Source organism: Pinus tabuliformis, chromosome 2_2 (genome assembly GCF_031772625.1).
Source record: "Pinus tabuliformis cultivar Carrire ecotype Pingquan chromosome 2_2, CPIR1, whole genome shotgun sequence".
In the NCBI taxonomy this organism is placed as follows: Eukaryota; Viridiplantae; Streptophyta; class Pinopsida; order Pinales; family Pinaceae; genus Pinus; species Pinus tabuliformis.
The window spans coordinates 268549646-268568325 of NC_142300.1; the positions used below are offsets into that span (position 1 = coordinate 268549646).

General features: G+C 39.6%; 1 protein-coding gene across 1 annotated transcript in view; it reads left to right on the forward strand.

The window, feature by feature from the left end:
- LOC149192340 (uncharacterized) overlaps positions 1 to 12993 on the forward strand; it is a 48874-nt gene extending 35881 nt beyond the window's left edge. The window contains 3 exon segments of the mRNA XM_089404552.1: positions 7227 to 7277; positions 9546 to 12068; positions 12071 to 12993. Coding sequence (XP_089260678.1) covers positions 7227 to 7277; positions 9546 to 12068; positions 12071 to 12204 — 2708 coding nt within the window. The 3' untranslated portion in view covers positions 12205 to 12993.
- The last annotated feature ends 5687 nt before the right edge of the window (positions 12994 to 18680 follow it).

Genomic DNA, 18680 nt, shown 5'->3' on the forward strand with positions numbered 1-18680 from the left:
CACGATTTTCTCCCTTAGAGACACCACTTAAGGGAAATAAATACGCTATCCCAGGCACAAAGCATCCAGCTTGAAGGGAAGATACACAGCCAGCAATAACTTGTTTTCAGTCCTCCTCAACCCAGAGAAACTTGTTCTTTCTTATGTCTGCTGCTCAGTCCACAATCCAGAACAGTTCGTACTCCAAGGAAGTGATGAACTTAGCTAGAGAGAAGGTGAAATCTATTCACTTAAGTGCAACTTGACTCGTTGAGGAAGAAACTTTGACCTCTTTAATACCACAGAGAGTATGGCTCACTGCTTGGGGAAACTCGGCCTTTGTAGCTTCTCTAGTCCTGCAATCAAATCGTAACCACAATGCTGGGGCTTCCCTGTAACGAATTATGATTAGGACTCTAGAAAACGAACAAACAAACAATCAACCAAAATAGGGTGGCACTTAGCATCCGCCGAAGAAGGGAGAGATCTAACTAGGGTGGCAAGAAATCCACCGAAGCTGGGGAGAGAGGATTCCGCTTGAAACTCTCAGATAGAAACTCGTTTGAGTCTCTTCCAATGACAATAAGTTATGATGGAATAGAATGAATAGCAAAATGAGTCCTCCCTCTTTTTATAATTTCTATTTGAGCCTCCCAAACTTCTAGATTCTCCCCTTTTTTAATATTATTTTATTGGTGGGGTCCATTCTCCACTTTCTCCACTAAGTGACTTTTGCTGCCATTTTGATTAAATAATATTTGCCGCCCTTTCCAAATAAAATAATATTTTGCCACCAAAGTAATATTTTCCTTACCTTTTTTTAAATAAAATAAAGTTTGCTCCCTTTTATTAATATCATCAAAATTGGGTAAGACTTCGTAGTAATTTCCGCACTCAAAATCTGGGACATTACGTGTCCTTGGAATATTTGTTCCAATGCCTTGCACTATAGTAGCCTCTTGAATGTTGTGTAGAGTCCTCATTTGTCTTTTCTATAAGAGCAATATTTGTACATGTGCTATACTTAGCATCCCCAACATTTGATTGGTGGCCTTCCCCTTTTTCCCAACGAGTCTGATTTTGGATTCATTTTAAGTTAGCTGCTTTTGCTGATATGTATTTGGAATGTTTATATTGAAATGAGGTTTTAATCCTCTCTTTTTTTGTTCATATTTCCTTCATACCCTTCCAAGACTTCTGAAAAGTTTCTCTACCTTCGTCTTGCTCATACAAGTATTTGGATTTTCTAATAGTCTCTACCAAAGTTTCAGTTTTATCTATATGTCATAGCAATGCTTTGAAACAAACTGTTGCTGGAAATATTTCTTGAACTGCTTCCAAGAAATCATTTTCTTGTCAATGTGCTTAAGTTGATTCAGTTGGTCCCACTACATAGAGGCTTTTTCTTGCAAATGGTATAATATGGCAATCCTGGCTTCTAGGTTAGACGAATAACTATGTAATTGAAAATATGTTTTTGTTCCAAAGCAACCAAGTGTTAACATCATCTTTCCTTTTGTTTTTACCATCAAAGGTTGCTGGCTTAAGTTTCCTAAGCTCACCTGGCAGGGTGTCAGGTTCATATCTTCGTTGATGCCTAACATGGGACACTTTTGGATTGCTCCTTGACTCATCAAATGCACAAAAGGTCTTTGTTGAATGAGTAGGTGAGTCGTATCATCTTTGAGCTCCAGTAGCACTTCTAGAGTACCTAGATCCTACGTAGTTTCCCCTCCTTGCATGAGGTCTTCCTTCCTCATGTTTTTAACTTGGTCCATTCTTTATTTGACTTTGCAGTTGATTTTGACTTTGCAGTTGTTGTTGACTTTGCAACAATTGAGTGTTTATTTGATTTTGCTCCTCTCGTGCTCTTATTATTCTTCCATTATTAGTGCTGTTGCTCTACACTTCCATCCTTAGGCTCCTCATAGTTTCTAGCAGCTCTATTGGTTCCACCTTGCTTCTAAGTCCATTAAATCTTGGTTCCTCATCACCTAAATTGATGTTTAGGCCTTTAGCTTCTCTTTCATGGTTGTAGGCTCTTTGTAAATCCTCCATATCTTTGATTGGCAATCTTGATCTCGACTTCTTCTTCATACACACCCTAATTCTACAAAATGTGCAAACAATCATTGCATGCTATAAAGTTTTGTCAATTAGAGGTATAGGGCCTTTTTCTTCTCAATTTAGGAAGATTCGTGTAACACTTTTACAAGTTCTAAGCCGTTAGGATTAATCTCTAATGGATTAGCTTTCCAATGACTATACCTATGCTTCACTTTGATCTTTGGGCTGAAAGTTGTGGTTTTGTAAAATTATCATTTTTATCCAACTGGTGCATTTTTCTCACTGGCGCAATCTGGTTCAAAGGCCATATTTTTTCATTTGCAGAAGAACATATTTTAGGAGCTAAGAAAACTTTTGTATTATGCATTGGTAATATTCAGGATTGTGAGTACACAACAACTTTTAGATTGAAAATTTGATGCTTCAGTCAAATTTTATATCAATATTGAATTGTCAATTTTGTTCTTTTTGCACTTTTCTCTAAACTTTGTAATTTTTAATGAAACTATCTACCAAACTAAGCAAAAATGGAAAATCTCTATGAAGGGCAATTAGTCTAGATTGATGAGTAGGTAAAATGTTGAGTAAATGAATATTTTTAGTTTGGTGGTCTAGCGCCCCTTTTCCTCTGAAAATCCTAAAATGCTCCCCAAAAGTTGCATGGAGTAGTGGATTTTCACATGTTTTTGGATGCCTCTTTCAAACCCCTTGGAATCTAGCCAAAAACTCCATTGGGTTTTTTCATGTTTGCTTTTGTGACGCATTTTAATCCTTATTAGCAGCAAGGGCTCTGTTAAAGAGTAGCACCTTATTCTTCAAAAATCACTAGTTCAATGGCATTTCTGTAGCTCTCTCCACTATGGATATACACATAAATTTTTATTGGTTTTTTAGTTAATATGCTCATGTTATATCCAAAATAAAAATTTGGCTCCAGACAATTCTTCCCCTTCTTTTAATAAAACATAGGGTAGCATCTATTGATGTGGCAATCCCATTAATGTGGTTGCTAATATGGAACCTTGGCACTCTAAGGTTATGCCACGCCCCTCTTTTTGCCACCCTAGCCTTGCCTCATCATCCTTCTTACCCCTCGTCTTACTTCTCTTTCCTTGCCTTTGTTCTTCAATATTATATTTATTACATTTGGGGCCCCACTAGTACCGAGCTACCACATGGCATCATCTCATTAGCCCATACTATTAGTGGGGTGTCCTATCCCGCACCTTTTCGCCTGGCATGCCCCACTGGTATCGAGCCACCACATGGCACCATCTCATTAGCCCATACTATTAGCGCGGTGTCCCATCCCATACCTTTTCCCTTGGCATGCATCTTTCTCATCCTTGATCTAGATCTATGACAGGAATCCTTTATGGGCCACCTAGATGTTCCTAGGTTAAATAATTCAAACTTAGCATGTGCTTGATTGGACAATAAAGATGGAGTAGAGATCAATGGTCATGATTCATCATGAGACTTTGAGGAGTAGGGGAGTAATAAATCACCAAGGTCTCATAAATTGAAAATTGCCATTCCTCCACATGGTGTCTTCTCATTGGTTATAGGTTCAATGGCAACATTTGCACTACCACTTCCCCAAGGTCATGTACATTACCTTGTGGTCGTGGAATTGATATCAGTGTGGCCCACCTCTTGTGCACATGCCTTTGTGGTCTTGCCAATGTGGACAGTCCACATCATCACCACGTAAATGATGCTGTCACCCTCCACATCGTCACTGATGTCAATCTACGAAAACTCCAAAATTTTTCAAAAGTTTCAAAATTGTCTTTGCCTACCAAGGTACTCTCTGTCTTGGCCTGTGCTACTGTAGACACACACAACCTACCCAATGCAATGTGTACCCTCAAGAATTCAAGTTCTTGGTTTGAATTTGAAACTTTTGATACCAATATTATTAAAAAAACACGAAGCATGATGCAAGCGCATGCAACTATCAAGAACCATATTAATAGTCATAGGCTCACACATAACCCTATAAAAATGAATTAATCATAAACTCAAGCAAAATACAACATTAAAAAGTGATTAACATAGATGAAATCATAGTACAATGAATATAGAGCTTATCTTTAAGAGACAATTACACTGACACACTGCAGCCGTTGAACATTCACCAAACCATAGACCTCATTGCTCCACCTCTCTCAGTAGTGGGTCACCCTTGAGCTGAGGCTATGAGTCCACAAGGACGGTAGGCTACGCTGACTTTAAGTCTCACACATCAATCAACTATCAAATTCTCAAAGTTTTCTCAACCTCAACGATCCCAGTTTACTATCTCTCTTTCTCCCTCAGCCTGCACAACCCAAATTAAGGAACCCCCTTCTCTTTAATTCAGCCCCTTAGGCTGTTCCACTTCTTTCCAAGGCTCTGGTGCAAGGCTGTTCCACTTTTTATCCAAGGCGCTAGTGCTACGAGCTAGGAAATCTCAAATCTAGAAACTCAAGGGAATCTCAACTGTGGACAGTTCTCCCCAACTACCATCATTCTCATGCTTGTAGGCATCATTTTGCCACCATTGTTATAACCAACAATCTCATACAATCAATAAGCTTAGACTCTTTCTCAGCCAACTTTTCTTTTTACATGCCAAAACAAGAATCAGTATGAATAAGGAGCAAGAATGATAAAAAATGACTTAACAACCAAAAGATATGGTTAACATATGTATACTCTCGAAGCACCATGTGGCTCCACCAAGAAGCTCACATAATCACCTTTTCCTACTAATTCCAAGATGGGTTTAATACAATATTAGAATATGGCCTAGCCCCTTTGCACCCTATCTTGTGGAATCATATCCCCCTTTTACTTCCTTGATTACCTTCCCCTTCATCCCCCTTTTCTTCTCACTGACATTTCCTTTACCTCCACCACCCCCACCTCATTTTCCCTTACCTTCACTGCCCCCATCTGACTGCCCTCTTTTTCTTTCACTCCTCCCAACTCTCCCTTCCCTCCTTATTTTACCTTTCTTCTCCTTTCATCCTACCTGCACCCCAACTCTGCCTCCCCTTCTTTCTTATGCTATCCCTAACCCCTCCCCTTGTTCTACCCTTCACCTTCACCTTCCCTTCCTCTCCTATCCTGCGTCCCTGCCCTTGTTCTACCCTTCACCTTCACCTTCCCTTCCTCTCCTACCCTGCGTCCCTGCCGCTTCCACACAAACTCGCATTCCCCTCACCTTCCTCCCCTCCTCTCATCTGACTCCTCTCACTCGTATTCCTAACTCTTCTTTCCCTCCACATTTTACCCTTCCTACCCTTCCACCTCTCTCCACCCCCTCTTCTCTCTCCTGCTCTTCTCTTCCCCACCTCCCCCTGTTCCTCCTCTCATCCTTTCCCTTACCTCCTCTCATTTCCCCTTCTCCCCTCCCTCGTTCACCTCCCTCTCCCTCCTTGCCTCCTCATCATCCTCCCTCTCCCTTCCTACCCTTCCACCTCTCTCCACCCCCTCTTCTCTCTCCTGCTCTTCTCTTCTCCACCTCCCACTGTTCCTCCTCTCATCCTTTCCCTTACCTCCTCTCCTTTCCCCCTCTCCCCTCCCTCGTTCACCTCCCTCTCCCTCTTTGCCTCCTCATCATCCCCCCCCCCGCCTCCTCATCATCTGCCTTCATCTCCTCCTCTATCTACCCTTCCTAGGAAGTTGAGTTTCTCTATCAAAGAGAAGTCATTACTTTCAGATCTGTGTATGAGGTAGATTGCCTTCACTGGATACTTATAAATTTTGTGAGCAAAATATTGATAGAAAAGCTGTGATTTAGTTCAACCAGTGTACATATCTGTGAACTATTGGAAACTTAACAAGATCTCCGAGGGACTGGAGAAAATGACATTTAAGCCTTAAGGTTGTTGTTGAAGGCCACCCACTTTGCAGGGTGTAAAAAGATTATTCCAATTTCATCCTGGAACTGCACAACTCACTAACAAAACTGTTCTGATGTTCCTGCAGTTACTGTACATTACAAAGTTGCTTTGGACAGTGTTGAAATAGAATTTTTGGAATTACAACATTGAGAGTCTTGTTTTCTTTTCACACTTTGCTGTCCATTGCCATTTTGTTCCCTCTTATTTTCTCTCCTTTTAGGTGAGTATCCATGCTTCTTATGAGTAATATACTGATCTTGTTTAGTAACCTGAAATGGGCAGTTCTTAAAAAATATAGTGGTTACAATAGGGATCTCACCACCTTCTTTTTGAGAGTCCAAACTTAAGCTGAATTAGCTTCTGGTAATGGATACTGTTTTGCTTGATAAAGGAGTTTTGACTCCCGATGTGGGCCTAGCATTTGGTTCTGGGTCAATTTTAACTTTTCTGATTCCTGATTATTCATTTTCTCTCTTTGTGTGTGTTGTCTATAGCTTATGTTTTCATTATTTTTTCTACTTCCTACACAGGAATGATTGGATATTATTTTTAGGTGTGTATAAGTTTTCTATTTAGATTTTATGTTTGGGTCTGCAGGGTGTTTATTGTCTATTAAATTTTCACAAAGAGTGCCCTGGCTTTATCAACAATTGCTGAAAATTCAAGGGGATTATTTTGTTCTACAATTGATCTATTATATTTTTGCATTCTAGATTTGTAGAGGTAATGTACTTTCAAACTTCTGAATTTTTTTCATTCATTGCGAGTAGTCCCAACATGCATCCATGCTTTTGTCTTAACATGGATCGATTAAGAAACAGTAGCTGACACGAGCACATAATGTATTTCAGATATATGAATTTGGAATCTCGGGTTAATTCAGTCATCACAAAAGTTGATAACCAAAAGGAAGATTTGCACTTCTTTCATCAGAGATCAGATAAATAGGCATAAAACTCTCTGGTGTTAATCAGGGCCTCAAAATCCTTTGTTTGTTCACACATCCAAAATATTTTATAGACAAATCTAAATTAAGTGTAACCTGATTTGCTGGAAGGAGCAGATATCAGGCTAACATATCAAAATTTTAGCAGAATTTGTGTGTATTTCATACAATTTAGGTTTTTATCTTGTTGTCAAGAATTGTCAAAAATATTAGGTGTCTATAATTTGGCTAAAAATTTTAATTGATCGATGAAAATTAAATTGACCTAATTCACTGGAAATATATTTCAGGGTGTCATAAGATAAGCATTTTATTGATTAATCCAATTGTTCTGCTTGCAGTTATTCTTCTTTTCCGAGAGAAATTCCTGGAAACTTATGTCCATAACAGAGGTACATTATGCATGTAAACTTTTTGTTAGTCATACCCCTTTTTTGATCAATGTTAATACGTGTTTGTACCAATGTTTTAAAAACTGGAACCGGTGACCAGACCAGTCCACCTAATGAACCGGGTTTTGAATTGGAACCAAGACTGGTCAGGTCTAAACGAACCGGTTTTAAAAAAATACATTAAATAATTAATTTTTAATGAAAAAACTATTTTTAAGATTTAAAACCATGATACCAAGCCAATAGAGACAAAATATGCAAAGTTTGCTCATTTATATGCCATGTAAAGGTGAATATATCAAAATGACACCGAGTGCAATACATATATGATATCATTGACAAAATACATAAGCAATGAGGCTCTAAATGGCCTCTAGAGTGCAAAAACAAAGCTTACAAACTATGGGGCCAGTGGGCTAATAGTGATCAACTTTATCACTTGAAACTTCTCATGGGTCATCATGATCAAACTTAGTTGGTTGAGTCTCAACTCCCAAACTTTGCAACTGCTTGAGTCACAAACTTCTCTATTGGTTCAATGACTTGAGTCTCAAACTTCTGAAGGTATTCTACCCTATTACTTCATTTGGTGCTCTGCATGGCTTTACATGGCCTCCTATCCCAGCCAAGTGTTGCTTGAACCTCTTAATACCTAATAGATTTTTGGCAATATTTGCAGATCATTTTGCCATCAATCATATCACAATGAGCCCATGCAGTATCCTTGGCTTTTGGAGGCATGACGACTACTACTTAGCTTAAACTCTCTGCTGTTCCATTACTTCAGCAAAAACTCAACAGCTCCCAATCAAACTCACAAATACTCCAAATGAGACGTGTGAGACAAATGAGAGGGTGTTTTTGGAGGGAAAGAACCCTTACTTTCCCTCCAAATTAGCCTAAAAATTGGAAAAAGTGCTGCGTGGGTCCTCCGCAGCCGTGGCAGCTAACTGGCCAGTTATGGCAATTTTTACGCGAAATGGTGGGTCAAACCGGGTTTTTTCTGCCGGTTTGACCTGGTGGGCTTGCTAACCGGCCGGTTTGACCGGTTACCGGTTCAGACCGGCCGGTTTTTAAAACACTGGTTTGTACAGCTGCATGAGAGACGTATCAGTGCCTAATCCTGTTTTTTTGTTTGCCAAAGAAGAAAATAATCAGAATATACATAAACTTAGCCTGAATGCTACAGCCAAAAAGAGGGCCATAAGCCTCCACACACAGTCCTGATCAACATGGTTACAGTCTTCCACCATCACTAAGCAAAAAAGATCAAGTAGGATAACAGTTTACAGCTCAATAAGATCAATCTTCTGTTACAAACAACTTTAAGAGATTCTGTAAACATCAGAAAAATGATAATCTTTTGACAGCTTATCAGCCTTGGAATTTAATTCTCTGTAGATGTGGCTAAACGAGTCTTCTGAAAACTGACTTCTTGCCTCTGTGACCCTGCTCATAATAGGAGATGAGGCTATATTTTGGATTCTACAGTTCCTGTTGGCCTAATCTATGATTATTTTGGAATCTCCCAAGACTTGGAGTTTTTCCAAACCTCTGTCTACTGAATCTTTTAAAAGCATCAATTGACTATAAAATTCAGCTCTATCATTGGAAGCATCACCAGCACATAATTTCCAGCGGAATAATTATGAGAATTGAGAAAAAGGAGAGCTCCTGCAACACAGATACCTGGGGTTCCTTGCCTACCCTCATCAAAGTAACCCCAAGCAAACTCCTGATTTATGTGAACTTCTCTGATGACCCTTTGGGCTTTTATTGAGGGTGGTTTCCAGCTTCTTTGAAAAGAAATGCTTATCTTGTGGGCTGCTTGACAAATAGGGATGATTTTTTCCTTTAAATTTGTTTTATTCATGGTTAGTGAACAACCCCAAAGTGCAAAACAGGGTGGAGTTTTAATATTGCTTAATCCTGTTCTACATATGAGGATGTTTGTAATTGTTTTGCATTGATCATTTCCTCCCATCTCTGTTGACTCCTCCTTTTGATTCCCACTGCACTATTGTTGGGTCATTGAAAGTTTGGCTTTTTATAACAGGTAAAATTCTTTTTCGCCACTATATTTTTTAGTGCCTTTGAGGCCAAGTCCAATGCTATTTCACTAAACTAGAAAATGTCTGTGCACACCCAATCTTTTATCAGACGTGATTGTGGCTTGCATCTAATACTTTCTTTCTTTTATTATATTTTCTGGTTGCTCATTTTGGATAAAATTTGATTTCCTCATTCATTGGATGCCTTTGACTGAAGTAGGCAGCGCCACAGTTCCAAAAGCTATGACCGAAATGGACCAAGACGGAGGAATAAGTCCTTCCCATTCAGATGATGGTTCAGAAAAGCAGCAACAGAGCAGTTATTCTGATGAGAGTGAAGACATTGCCAGTCTGCAGAACAAATGCCCATCCTTCAATCAAGCTTCACCTCATGCGTTGGAAACACCGTCAAGTAAATCAAAGGCAGAAAATGTTCCAGAAAATGTCAATAATGGAAAAGGAGCTTTAGAGAGTGCAGGCTCTTTATTGTCCTCTGATGAAGCAGCAAACCGGCAAAATTACGGACAGGCAACTCAGATGCATGAAAGTGGTGGAAGCTCTGGTAAAAAAAGGCACAGCAGATGGAATTCTATGCCCGAAGAGGGACTAGTAACAAATGAAGGTGAATGTAGTGGTAAGAAGAAGAAATCAAGATGGGCTACAGAAGAACCTAAAATTTCAATGCTAGGGCAAACAAAACTCCCAGATGTTATGGAGTTAAGTGGTAAGAAGAAGAGATCAAGATGGGATACAGAGGAACCAAAAATGTCAATGCTAGGGCAAAGCAAACTTCCAGATTTTATGAAGGAGTTAAGTGGTTTAGATCCTGAAGTGCAGGAACTAAATCTGAAGCTCTACATGATCAACTGGAGACTTCGGACTGGAAATGTTATTGTTGCGTCAAGCAATGGGAAAAGATCTCCGTCCCCAGATCCTATATATAATAATTTGGGGATGAGAATCAATACAAGAGAGGTTAGAGCCAGAGAAAAGCTCATACGGGAAAGAGATATGACAATTGCAAGTTTGAATGCAAAAAACCCTGCCTTAAAGCTACCTGCAGATTCTAAGAAAACTGTCATTGTTGAGCCACACAAAGAAAAGCCAGACAAAAAAAAGCCACACAAAAAAATTTACGTACCTGTTAAGGAATACCCTGGGTACAACTTCATTGGGCTTATCATAGGGCCCCGTGGTAATAACCTGAAAAGAATGGAGCAAGAAACTGGGGCTAAGATATTACTAAGAGGGAGAGGATCCAGAAAGGAAGGACCAGGGAAGAAAGATCTAAAGCCAGAGCCATCAGATTATGAAGATTTGCATGTTCTTGTAGAGGCAGATGATGAGACTGCTCTGGAGAAGGCTTGCACTATGGTTGAAAAATTGCTTGTGCCTGTAGAAGAAGGAAGCAATGAACTCAAACGGGCTCAACTATTGGAATTGGCAAAAATTAGAGGCATTGCCAAAATTTATATTTGTGGATTTTGTGGGCAGGAAGGTCATGTGCTAGCCGGTTGTCCAGTGAGGAAGAAAAGTCTAGATAAGGTATCATCACAGGGCACACAAGTGGATATTACTAATGACCATGATTTATGCTTTGAACTTGGAACAGGGAAATTGGCAGCATCAATGGGAAGGAGTGGGTCTGGGTTTCCAAGACAGTCCATTCAACCACAGGGTCCCACAGGCAATTATATGTCATCTTTAGATCAAACTGGAGGACTGGAACACCCACAAAATGGAAATGCTCGAATAGGACCTGAGGTAATGAGGGTATCGACAGAAAAGAGGGGGTCTGAGGTTCCAATCCAGTCCTCTCAACCAATAGGTTTTACAGACAGTTATATGGCATGGTTAGCTGGAGGCTTGGAACACCCAGAAAGTGTAAATCCTGGAATAGTATCTGGGAAAGTGTTTGTGGAAAAGAGTGAAGTGTCTGTGGAAAAGAGTGTGTCTGGGATTCCAAGACAGTCCACTCAGCCACTGGGGCTTACAGACAATTATATGACATGGTTATCTGGAGGCTTGGAACGCCCAGAAGAGGTAAATACTGGAGTAGGACCTGAGATAAGGAAGGTATCTATTGAAAAGAGTGGGTCTGGGCTTCCATGGCAGTCCACTCAATCACTGGGTCTTACAGACAATTATATGTCATGGTTAACTGGAGGCTTGCAACACCCAGAAAGTGGGAAAGATGGAAGAGCACCAGAGATAAATAAGGTTTCTTTGGAAAAGAGTGGGTCTGGGATTGCAAGACAGGTTACTCAACCACTGGGTCTTAGAGACAATTATTGGTCATGGTTAGCTGGAGGTTTCGAACACACAGAAAAGGGAAGTGCTGGAATAGGACCAGATATAAGCAAGGGTGATTATGCACACATATCATGGAATCCTTCAACTAGGCCTGTATCATCATCTCCTTATAACCTTTATTCTAATAACAATGGTTCTGGCATGCCACACCATAGAGTCAATCCTTTGCAAGGAGGTACTTTCAACAGTCTGCCAGCTACTTCACATCGTGCATATGATCTATATGAGATACCACTCTGTTCAGCAGAATCATCTAGTGGCATGCATGGGCCACCTAGATCTCAACCAGTGTTAGGCAATGTCCATGATTCCGTGATGTCAAAAATAAATGCCCATTCAGCTGATGCCATGATCCATTTTTCTCCAAACCAATCCAGGATTTCTACATACTATGCACCTCCATCAGTTCCATCGGGCAGTGCATATTCCAGTCACGATCACAAGCTTCATTAATGAGAGGTTTGGGTACTACTCCATGGCCTTCTAACCTTTTTCCTTCTGGACATGAGAAGAAATCTGTGGAATTGGAATACGAAAGCTTTATATCTGAAATGGGGCTGTGACATGAGAACATTTTAGGGATATATAATATTTCATTCGAAGACTAAAATTTGAGAATCTATATCAAACAGAAGTAATTAATCTCTGATTGAATTTTTACAAAGTAAATTACCTTCACTGTCTGCTTCTGAATTTTTGCGAGCAAATTGTTGATAAGAAAGCCGTGATTTAGTTCAACCAGGATACGCACTTTGTTCCAAGGGAAGTTCAGCAACACCTTTGAGGTACTAGAGAAAACGGCATCTAAGGTTATTGATGAAGGCCAGATACTTGGCAGTGTTTGGAAAGATTCCTCCAGTTACATTCAATACATCTTGGAACTACACTACTTACCAACAAAGTTGTTCTGATGTTTCTGCAGTTATAATATACGCACAGAGTTGCTTTGTATCATGTTGAATTCATGTTTCTGGAATTACAACATTGAGTGTCTTGGCACTCAGCTGTCCATTGCCTTTTCATTCCCTTTTTATTCTCTCTTCTTGAAGGTGAATATCTGTGCTACTTATGAATAATATGTTGATCCTATTTTGTAACCTGAGATAATTGGCCAGTTTCTTGAAATGCATAATGGTTACAATGGGAATCTCATCACCTTTTTGAGAGTCCAAACATGTCTTCTGTGTGATGTATCCTATTTCTGGGGTTGACGAGTCATGTGTTGGATGCTCGTATCCATGTGTCCTCCATGACCTGTGTCCACTTGTCATGTGACTAAGTGTTCATCCCGGTCTCAAAATGCTTTGTTTTAAGAAATTGTTTCAACAAAGATAATTTTATCTTATTGTTTACTGTGGAGTTAGAAGAACATGCTGTTTTGAGCTGAACCTAATACATAAATCATGTAGGTTGGCCAATTAATCACTGATAAATTAGTATACATTATTAGTCGCACAAATGCTGTGATTTTTTCAAACTGCTATCTATATGGGTTATTTAGAGTTATTTTCTTATTTCTCTGGGGTTGTGCAACTCATCATTGTTGGAGCTGTGCTTCTCACCTATATTTGGCATAGTTCTTCTCTGGCTGTTTTAGATAACTTGGGTCATACCAAGTGGTGTTATAACGAGTAGATTCTTGGATTGTCACTTTTAGGAATGGTGATCACGCATCCATAGCTTTTTCTAGACAAATCCACATTCAATGAAACCTGATTTGCTAGGAGGAGGAGATATTAGGCTAACATATCAAAATTTTAGCGGATTTGGTGTAGATTTTTAGGCTCACATCCCCTACAATTAAAGTTTTTCCTTTAGCCATAAGGCATTGTCAAAAGTATTAGGTTTCTATTTTGAGTAAAACATTTTATTGATTGATTGAAACTAAGTTTGATGGTTGACCGAATTCATTGATTTTTTTTTCAGAATGATTGATCCAATTGTTTTGCTTGCAATTCTTCTTCTTCTGCTGTTTATCTGCTTTTCCAAGAGAAATTCCTGAAAACTTACGTTAATAACTTAGGCAGATTATGCATGCAAATTTTTGTTAGTCGCACCCTTTTTTTAATCATAGTTTGTTTGTACAACTATATGGGACTTATGAGCACCTTTTTTTTTCTAAAAAAAAAATAAACCAGAATATACATAGAATTGGCCAAACAACTACAGCCCAAAACTGGTAGCCAGAAGCCTCCCTTCAAAAATCTTGTTTGACATAGTTACAGTCTTCTGCCATCATTAAGCATAATAGAACAAACAGGGTAGCCCTTTACAGCTCAATAAGTACAATCTTTTGTTACAAACAGCCTTCGGAGATTCTGTAAATCAGAAAAATGATGACCTGTGTCCTTAGTCCGGCCCCCTATATCAGAAATAATTAAAAGATGACTTTGTCAGTTCTGAGATCCGCACATTGTCTTTAAATTCCTGCTCAATGAGGGTGATTTCCTGCAATGAAAGGGCATCTATTGACAGCTTATTAGCCTTGGAATTTAATTCTCTGTAGACGTGGCCAAAAGGGAGTTCTAAAAATGGACTTATTCCCTCTGTGACTCTGCTCATAATAGGATATGACGCTATATTTTGGATTCTACAGTTCCTGTTGGCCCAGTCTATGATCATTTTGGAATCTCGCAAGACTTTGAGCTTCTCCAATCGTCTGTCTACTGCTTGTTTTAAAAGCAGCCAAAGAGCAGAGAATTTAAATCTATTATTGGAAGCATGGCCAACACTTAATTTCCAGTGGAAATAATTACGGGAATTGAGAAAAAGGAGAGCCCCTGCAGCACAGATACCTGGGGTTCCTTGGCTAGCCCCCATTGAAGTAACCCGAAGAAAACTTCTGATTTATGTGAACTTCTCTGATGACCTTTTGGGATTTTATTGAGGAAGATTTCCAGCTTCCTTGAAAGAAATTCTTATCTTTTGGGCTTCTTGACGAATAGGGATGGTTTTGTTCTTGAAAATCAGTTTATTTCTGGTTAGCCAATGACTCTAAAGGATAAAACCAGGCAGAGCTTTAGTATTGCCTAATCATGTTCTGTAAGGATGTTTGTAATTGTTTTGCATTGGTCATTTCTCCCCTGCCCCTTTGTCTCCTCCCTGTTATTCTCATAGCACTATTGTTGGGTTGTTGAAAGTTTGGATTTATATCGCAGGTAAAGTTTTTTTTCAGTGTTATATTTTTTAGCGGCTTTGAGCCAGAGTGCAATGATTTTTCCTTTGACTAGAAAAAGTATGTGCACACCCAATCTTTTATTAGACAAGACCGGTTTGCATCTTATATTTTCTGCTTTGCTGATATTGGAGAAAATTCGTTTTTTCTCATTAATTAGATGCCATTAACTGAAATATGCAGCATCACAGTTCCAAAAGCTATGACTGAAATGAAGAAACATGGAAGAATATCCATCCCATTTGGATGATGGTTCAGAAAAACAGCAACAGAACTATCATTCGAAGAGTGAAGACATAGCCAGTCTACGGGAAACTGGCAATCCTTCAATCAAGCTGCACCTCATGCATTGGAAACACCCACAAAGATAAGAAAATGTTTCAGAGATGTCAATAATGGAAAAGGAGATTTAGAGAGTGCATATGCTTCAGAATTGTGTAATGAAGCAGCAAATCAGCACAATTGTGGAGAGGCAACTCGGAGACATTAAGGTGGTGGAAGCTCTGGCAAAAGGAGGTGCAGCAAATAGGATACTATGCGCGAGGAGGGAGGAGTAACAAATGAAGGTGAATGTAGTGGTAAGAAGAAGAGATCAAGATGGGCTACAAAAGAACCGGAAATTTCAAAGCTAGCATAAATAAAACTACCAGATTTTATGGAGTTAACTGGTGCAGATCCTGAAGTCCAGGAACTAAGTATGAAGCTCTTTATTATCAAAAAGGGACTTCAGACTGGAAATGTTATTGTTGCATTGGACCCCGTGGTAATACACATTCAAGAATGGAGCAAGAAAGCGGAGCTAAGATATTCATAAGAGGGATAGAATCTGGCAAGGATAGTCGATTACAGAGGCTAGATCTGAAGCCAGACCCATTGGACAATGAAGACTTGCATGTTTTGGTAGAGGCAGACAATGAGATTTTTCTAGAGATCAACCCTAGAAATAGGTTTTTAATGATGATGTCAACCCTAGAAATAGGGTTTTAAAATGCAATAAATGTCGGGTTTTTCTTTTTATCAGTTATTTAATGCATTTTTATTTAAAGGGAAATAACACATCAATCGAAATTACTTTTGGCAATATTTCAAAGAAACCCTAACCCTAGGTATCTAGAATTTTAGAGAGGAGAGAAAATAGTTAAAGTAGAGAGATTGATCACCAACACCTAGACCAGTGCCTTGATTAAAATGGGCAACAGAGTTGCCTTGGGAAAATTTGTTAGGGGTGGCCTTGATGAAGAGGGTGAGAGGATAAAGCCTCTTTTTACAAACCTGAGCTTCTTTAACAAAGAGATTTTAAATTCAAGAGATGCACAACACGAGTTATCTTGAAGGATTCAAGGAAAACAATCTTGCATGTCATAAGGAATCAAGATTTCAAGATAAATGCAACAATTTTAACCATGGCACATGTAGAAACCCTAATCTACACATTATATCATGCAAAAGATAGAAAATGAGCAATAAACTTACAAAATCTCCACAAGAATCTCTTCAATAATCCCAAGAAACTCATTTCAAGCAAAAATCCTCAAAGAGCAATTCACACCATAGGATCACATAGTGGCAAAGTAGAAAAGAGACAGAGCTAGTGCGCACTTCCAAAGAAAGAAACATGTGATAATGAATGATGATGAATAAGTAAATAAGGTTGTCCTCCATTTATATTGTTGAATTATCTAGATTTCCAGTAATAGGTAATTACTTCCAATAATTTTATTATTAGAATATCTTGTATCACACTCATTTTTAAGCAATTACTAATGGAAAATCTTCAATAGTAAACAATAATGAAAATGAGACCAAGAAGAGATAGCCAAACACAAGTGTTAAATTTCCATTTTTCTATGCTATAACAATCACTTTTAGCCCAATTATCTTTTGTGAAAATTTCTGAATCGAACAAGTCAGAAATCCTACTGTAGTAAATTGATTTGCATTACCTACTTGCGTTCTTTAGTTTAACAAGTTATTTTCAGAATTATTCAAAAAATATTAATGCAAATACACTGTAGTCTACACCAATATACAAATCGAGTACTGAAAAATAAATGAGACAATCACACAAAGGACACTTATTTTTGGACTAAACGTCCTTGGAAAAACCCAATGAGGGAAAACCGGTGTAGTAGTTTTGAGGGTTTTCTATTGTTAAGCAGTAGTTCTGAATACAAACGCTGGTTGCCCTCTCGGCAAGCCAGTGACAAAGAAATACAATGGCGGAAAACCTGAGTGAGTTTTACCTCACTTCACCCGGCAGATTCCGGCAACAAAACTGGCTGTCACTGGCTACAATTGCGCTGCCCCTTCACAGTGACTGTGTGGGCCTGCGTGGAGCTCTCTGAGGCTTCGCGTCAACTCTTTTGCCCACTGCGTCAACGTTCCCGACTGTTCCGGCCCTCTGCGTGGAAGGCAACTTTCTTCCTCTGCGTTGGCCCTTCTGGCTTTGCGTCAAGGCTGTGTGGGCTCAGATTGACCCAAAGTCAGCTCTACTGGCTACTGTGCTGCCTCCATAAGCTTCTCTTTGCCTCTTTGTCTGTATTCCCAAACTATTCCTGCCCCTCAGCTGCAAGATTCTCCCAATCGATTTTCCTCCTGAGAACTTCTCACCCCAGAAAACCGATTTCCTCAATCTCTCTGTGTATTCTCCAATTGACCCCAAGCCTCCATTTATACTTTTCCTGTTGAGAAATCAACGGTCGTGATCTAATCTCTAATCAACAACTAAGATTAAATTAGACTTGATTTTTGTCTCTTAGAAGCTTCTCACCCATATTTTAATTAATATCAATTAATATTTTAATTCTCCTTAGTTTAGACTTAGGAACCCCAATAAAAATATTAATTATTTTGATAAAATACAATATGGGTGGAATTTCTCCAAACGATTTCTGGGTCTTGGAGATCTCATGTGTTCTAGCATTCCCTCAAAATTTCGGAGTTAAAGCACATCCAATGCTCCCCAAAAATCAACACTCCCTATTAGTGAGGAATGGGCTCTAGCAATACTTCTCAGCAGAAGTATCACACTGATCCACGACATTGATCCTCTACGCTACTGATGCTCGACCTGCTGCCCTTCATCCACTATGCTGCTGAAATTTGTCCTGCTGCCCATGACACTGCCACTGTCACTGTTGCTTCTGTATTGCAACTCCCTCTCAATATGTTGTATCATGCTGCCCATAGCACTGCCACTGTTAACCGCTGCACTGCAACTCTGTTGCTGAGAAGTAACCAATTGAAAGAGCCAACCAAAGCTGACATGCTGGTCAGTCTGGATGCCCCTTGATGCTGAAGCTACCTCTGCTGCTAATATGTGCTGGCTCTCTGATGCTACTGCACCACTGTTGTATCTGCTTTGTGCCTCCCACACTGCTGCAACACTCTACTGTGCTGCTTTAGACTTTGGCACTCTAGCTCTGCGACTGTCGCTCCATCATCCCTTGCACCAATTGACTTGCGTCATTATGCTACTATCATTAAGGGCTCCCGTAGCCGTATGTGATCCAAGAGTTTGGTCACCTCAAGGATCCTACCCCTTCACTGTAGTCCCCCCGACTACAGTACACCCCACATCTTCTCTAGAGGTGCATGAGTACTCATGGCGCAATCATCATCATCACGCTCTTTGTTAGCTTGCGCTGGAGCAACCTTTGAGTTCGATTTCTCTTCTTTGCCCTTCTTTTGAGGGCATTGTGTGGCGAAATGACTAATTTCTCCACATCTAAAGCATCTGACTTTGGATATGTCGTTTTTCTTTCTCTTCTGTTGCCCTCGTTGTCCCACTGATGTGAGAGATGCATCCTCCTCTTCCTCCTTGACTATGATCCCTTTGCTGCTACTTCCTGCCTTGGTCAATCG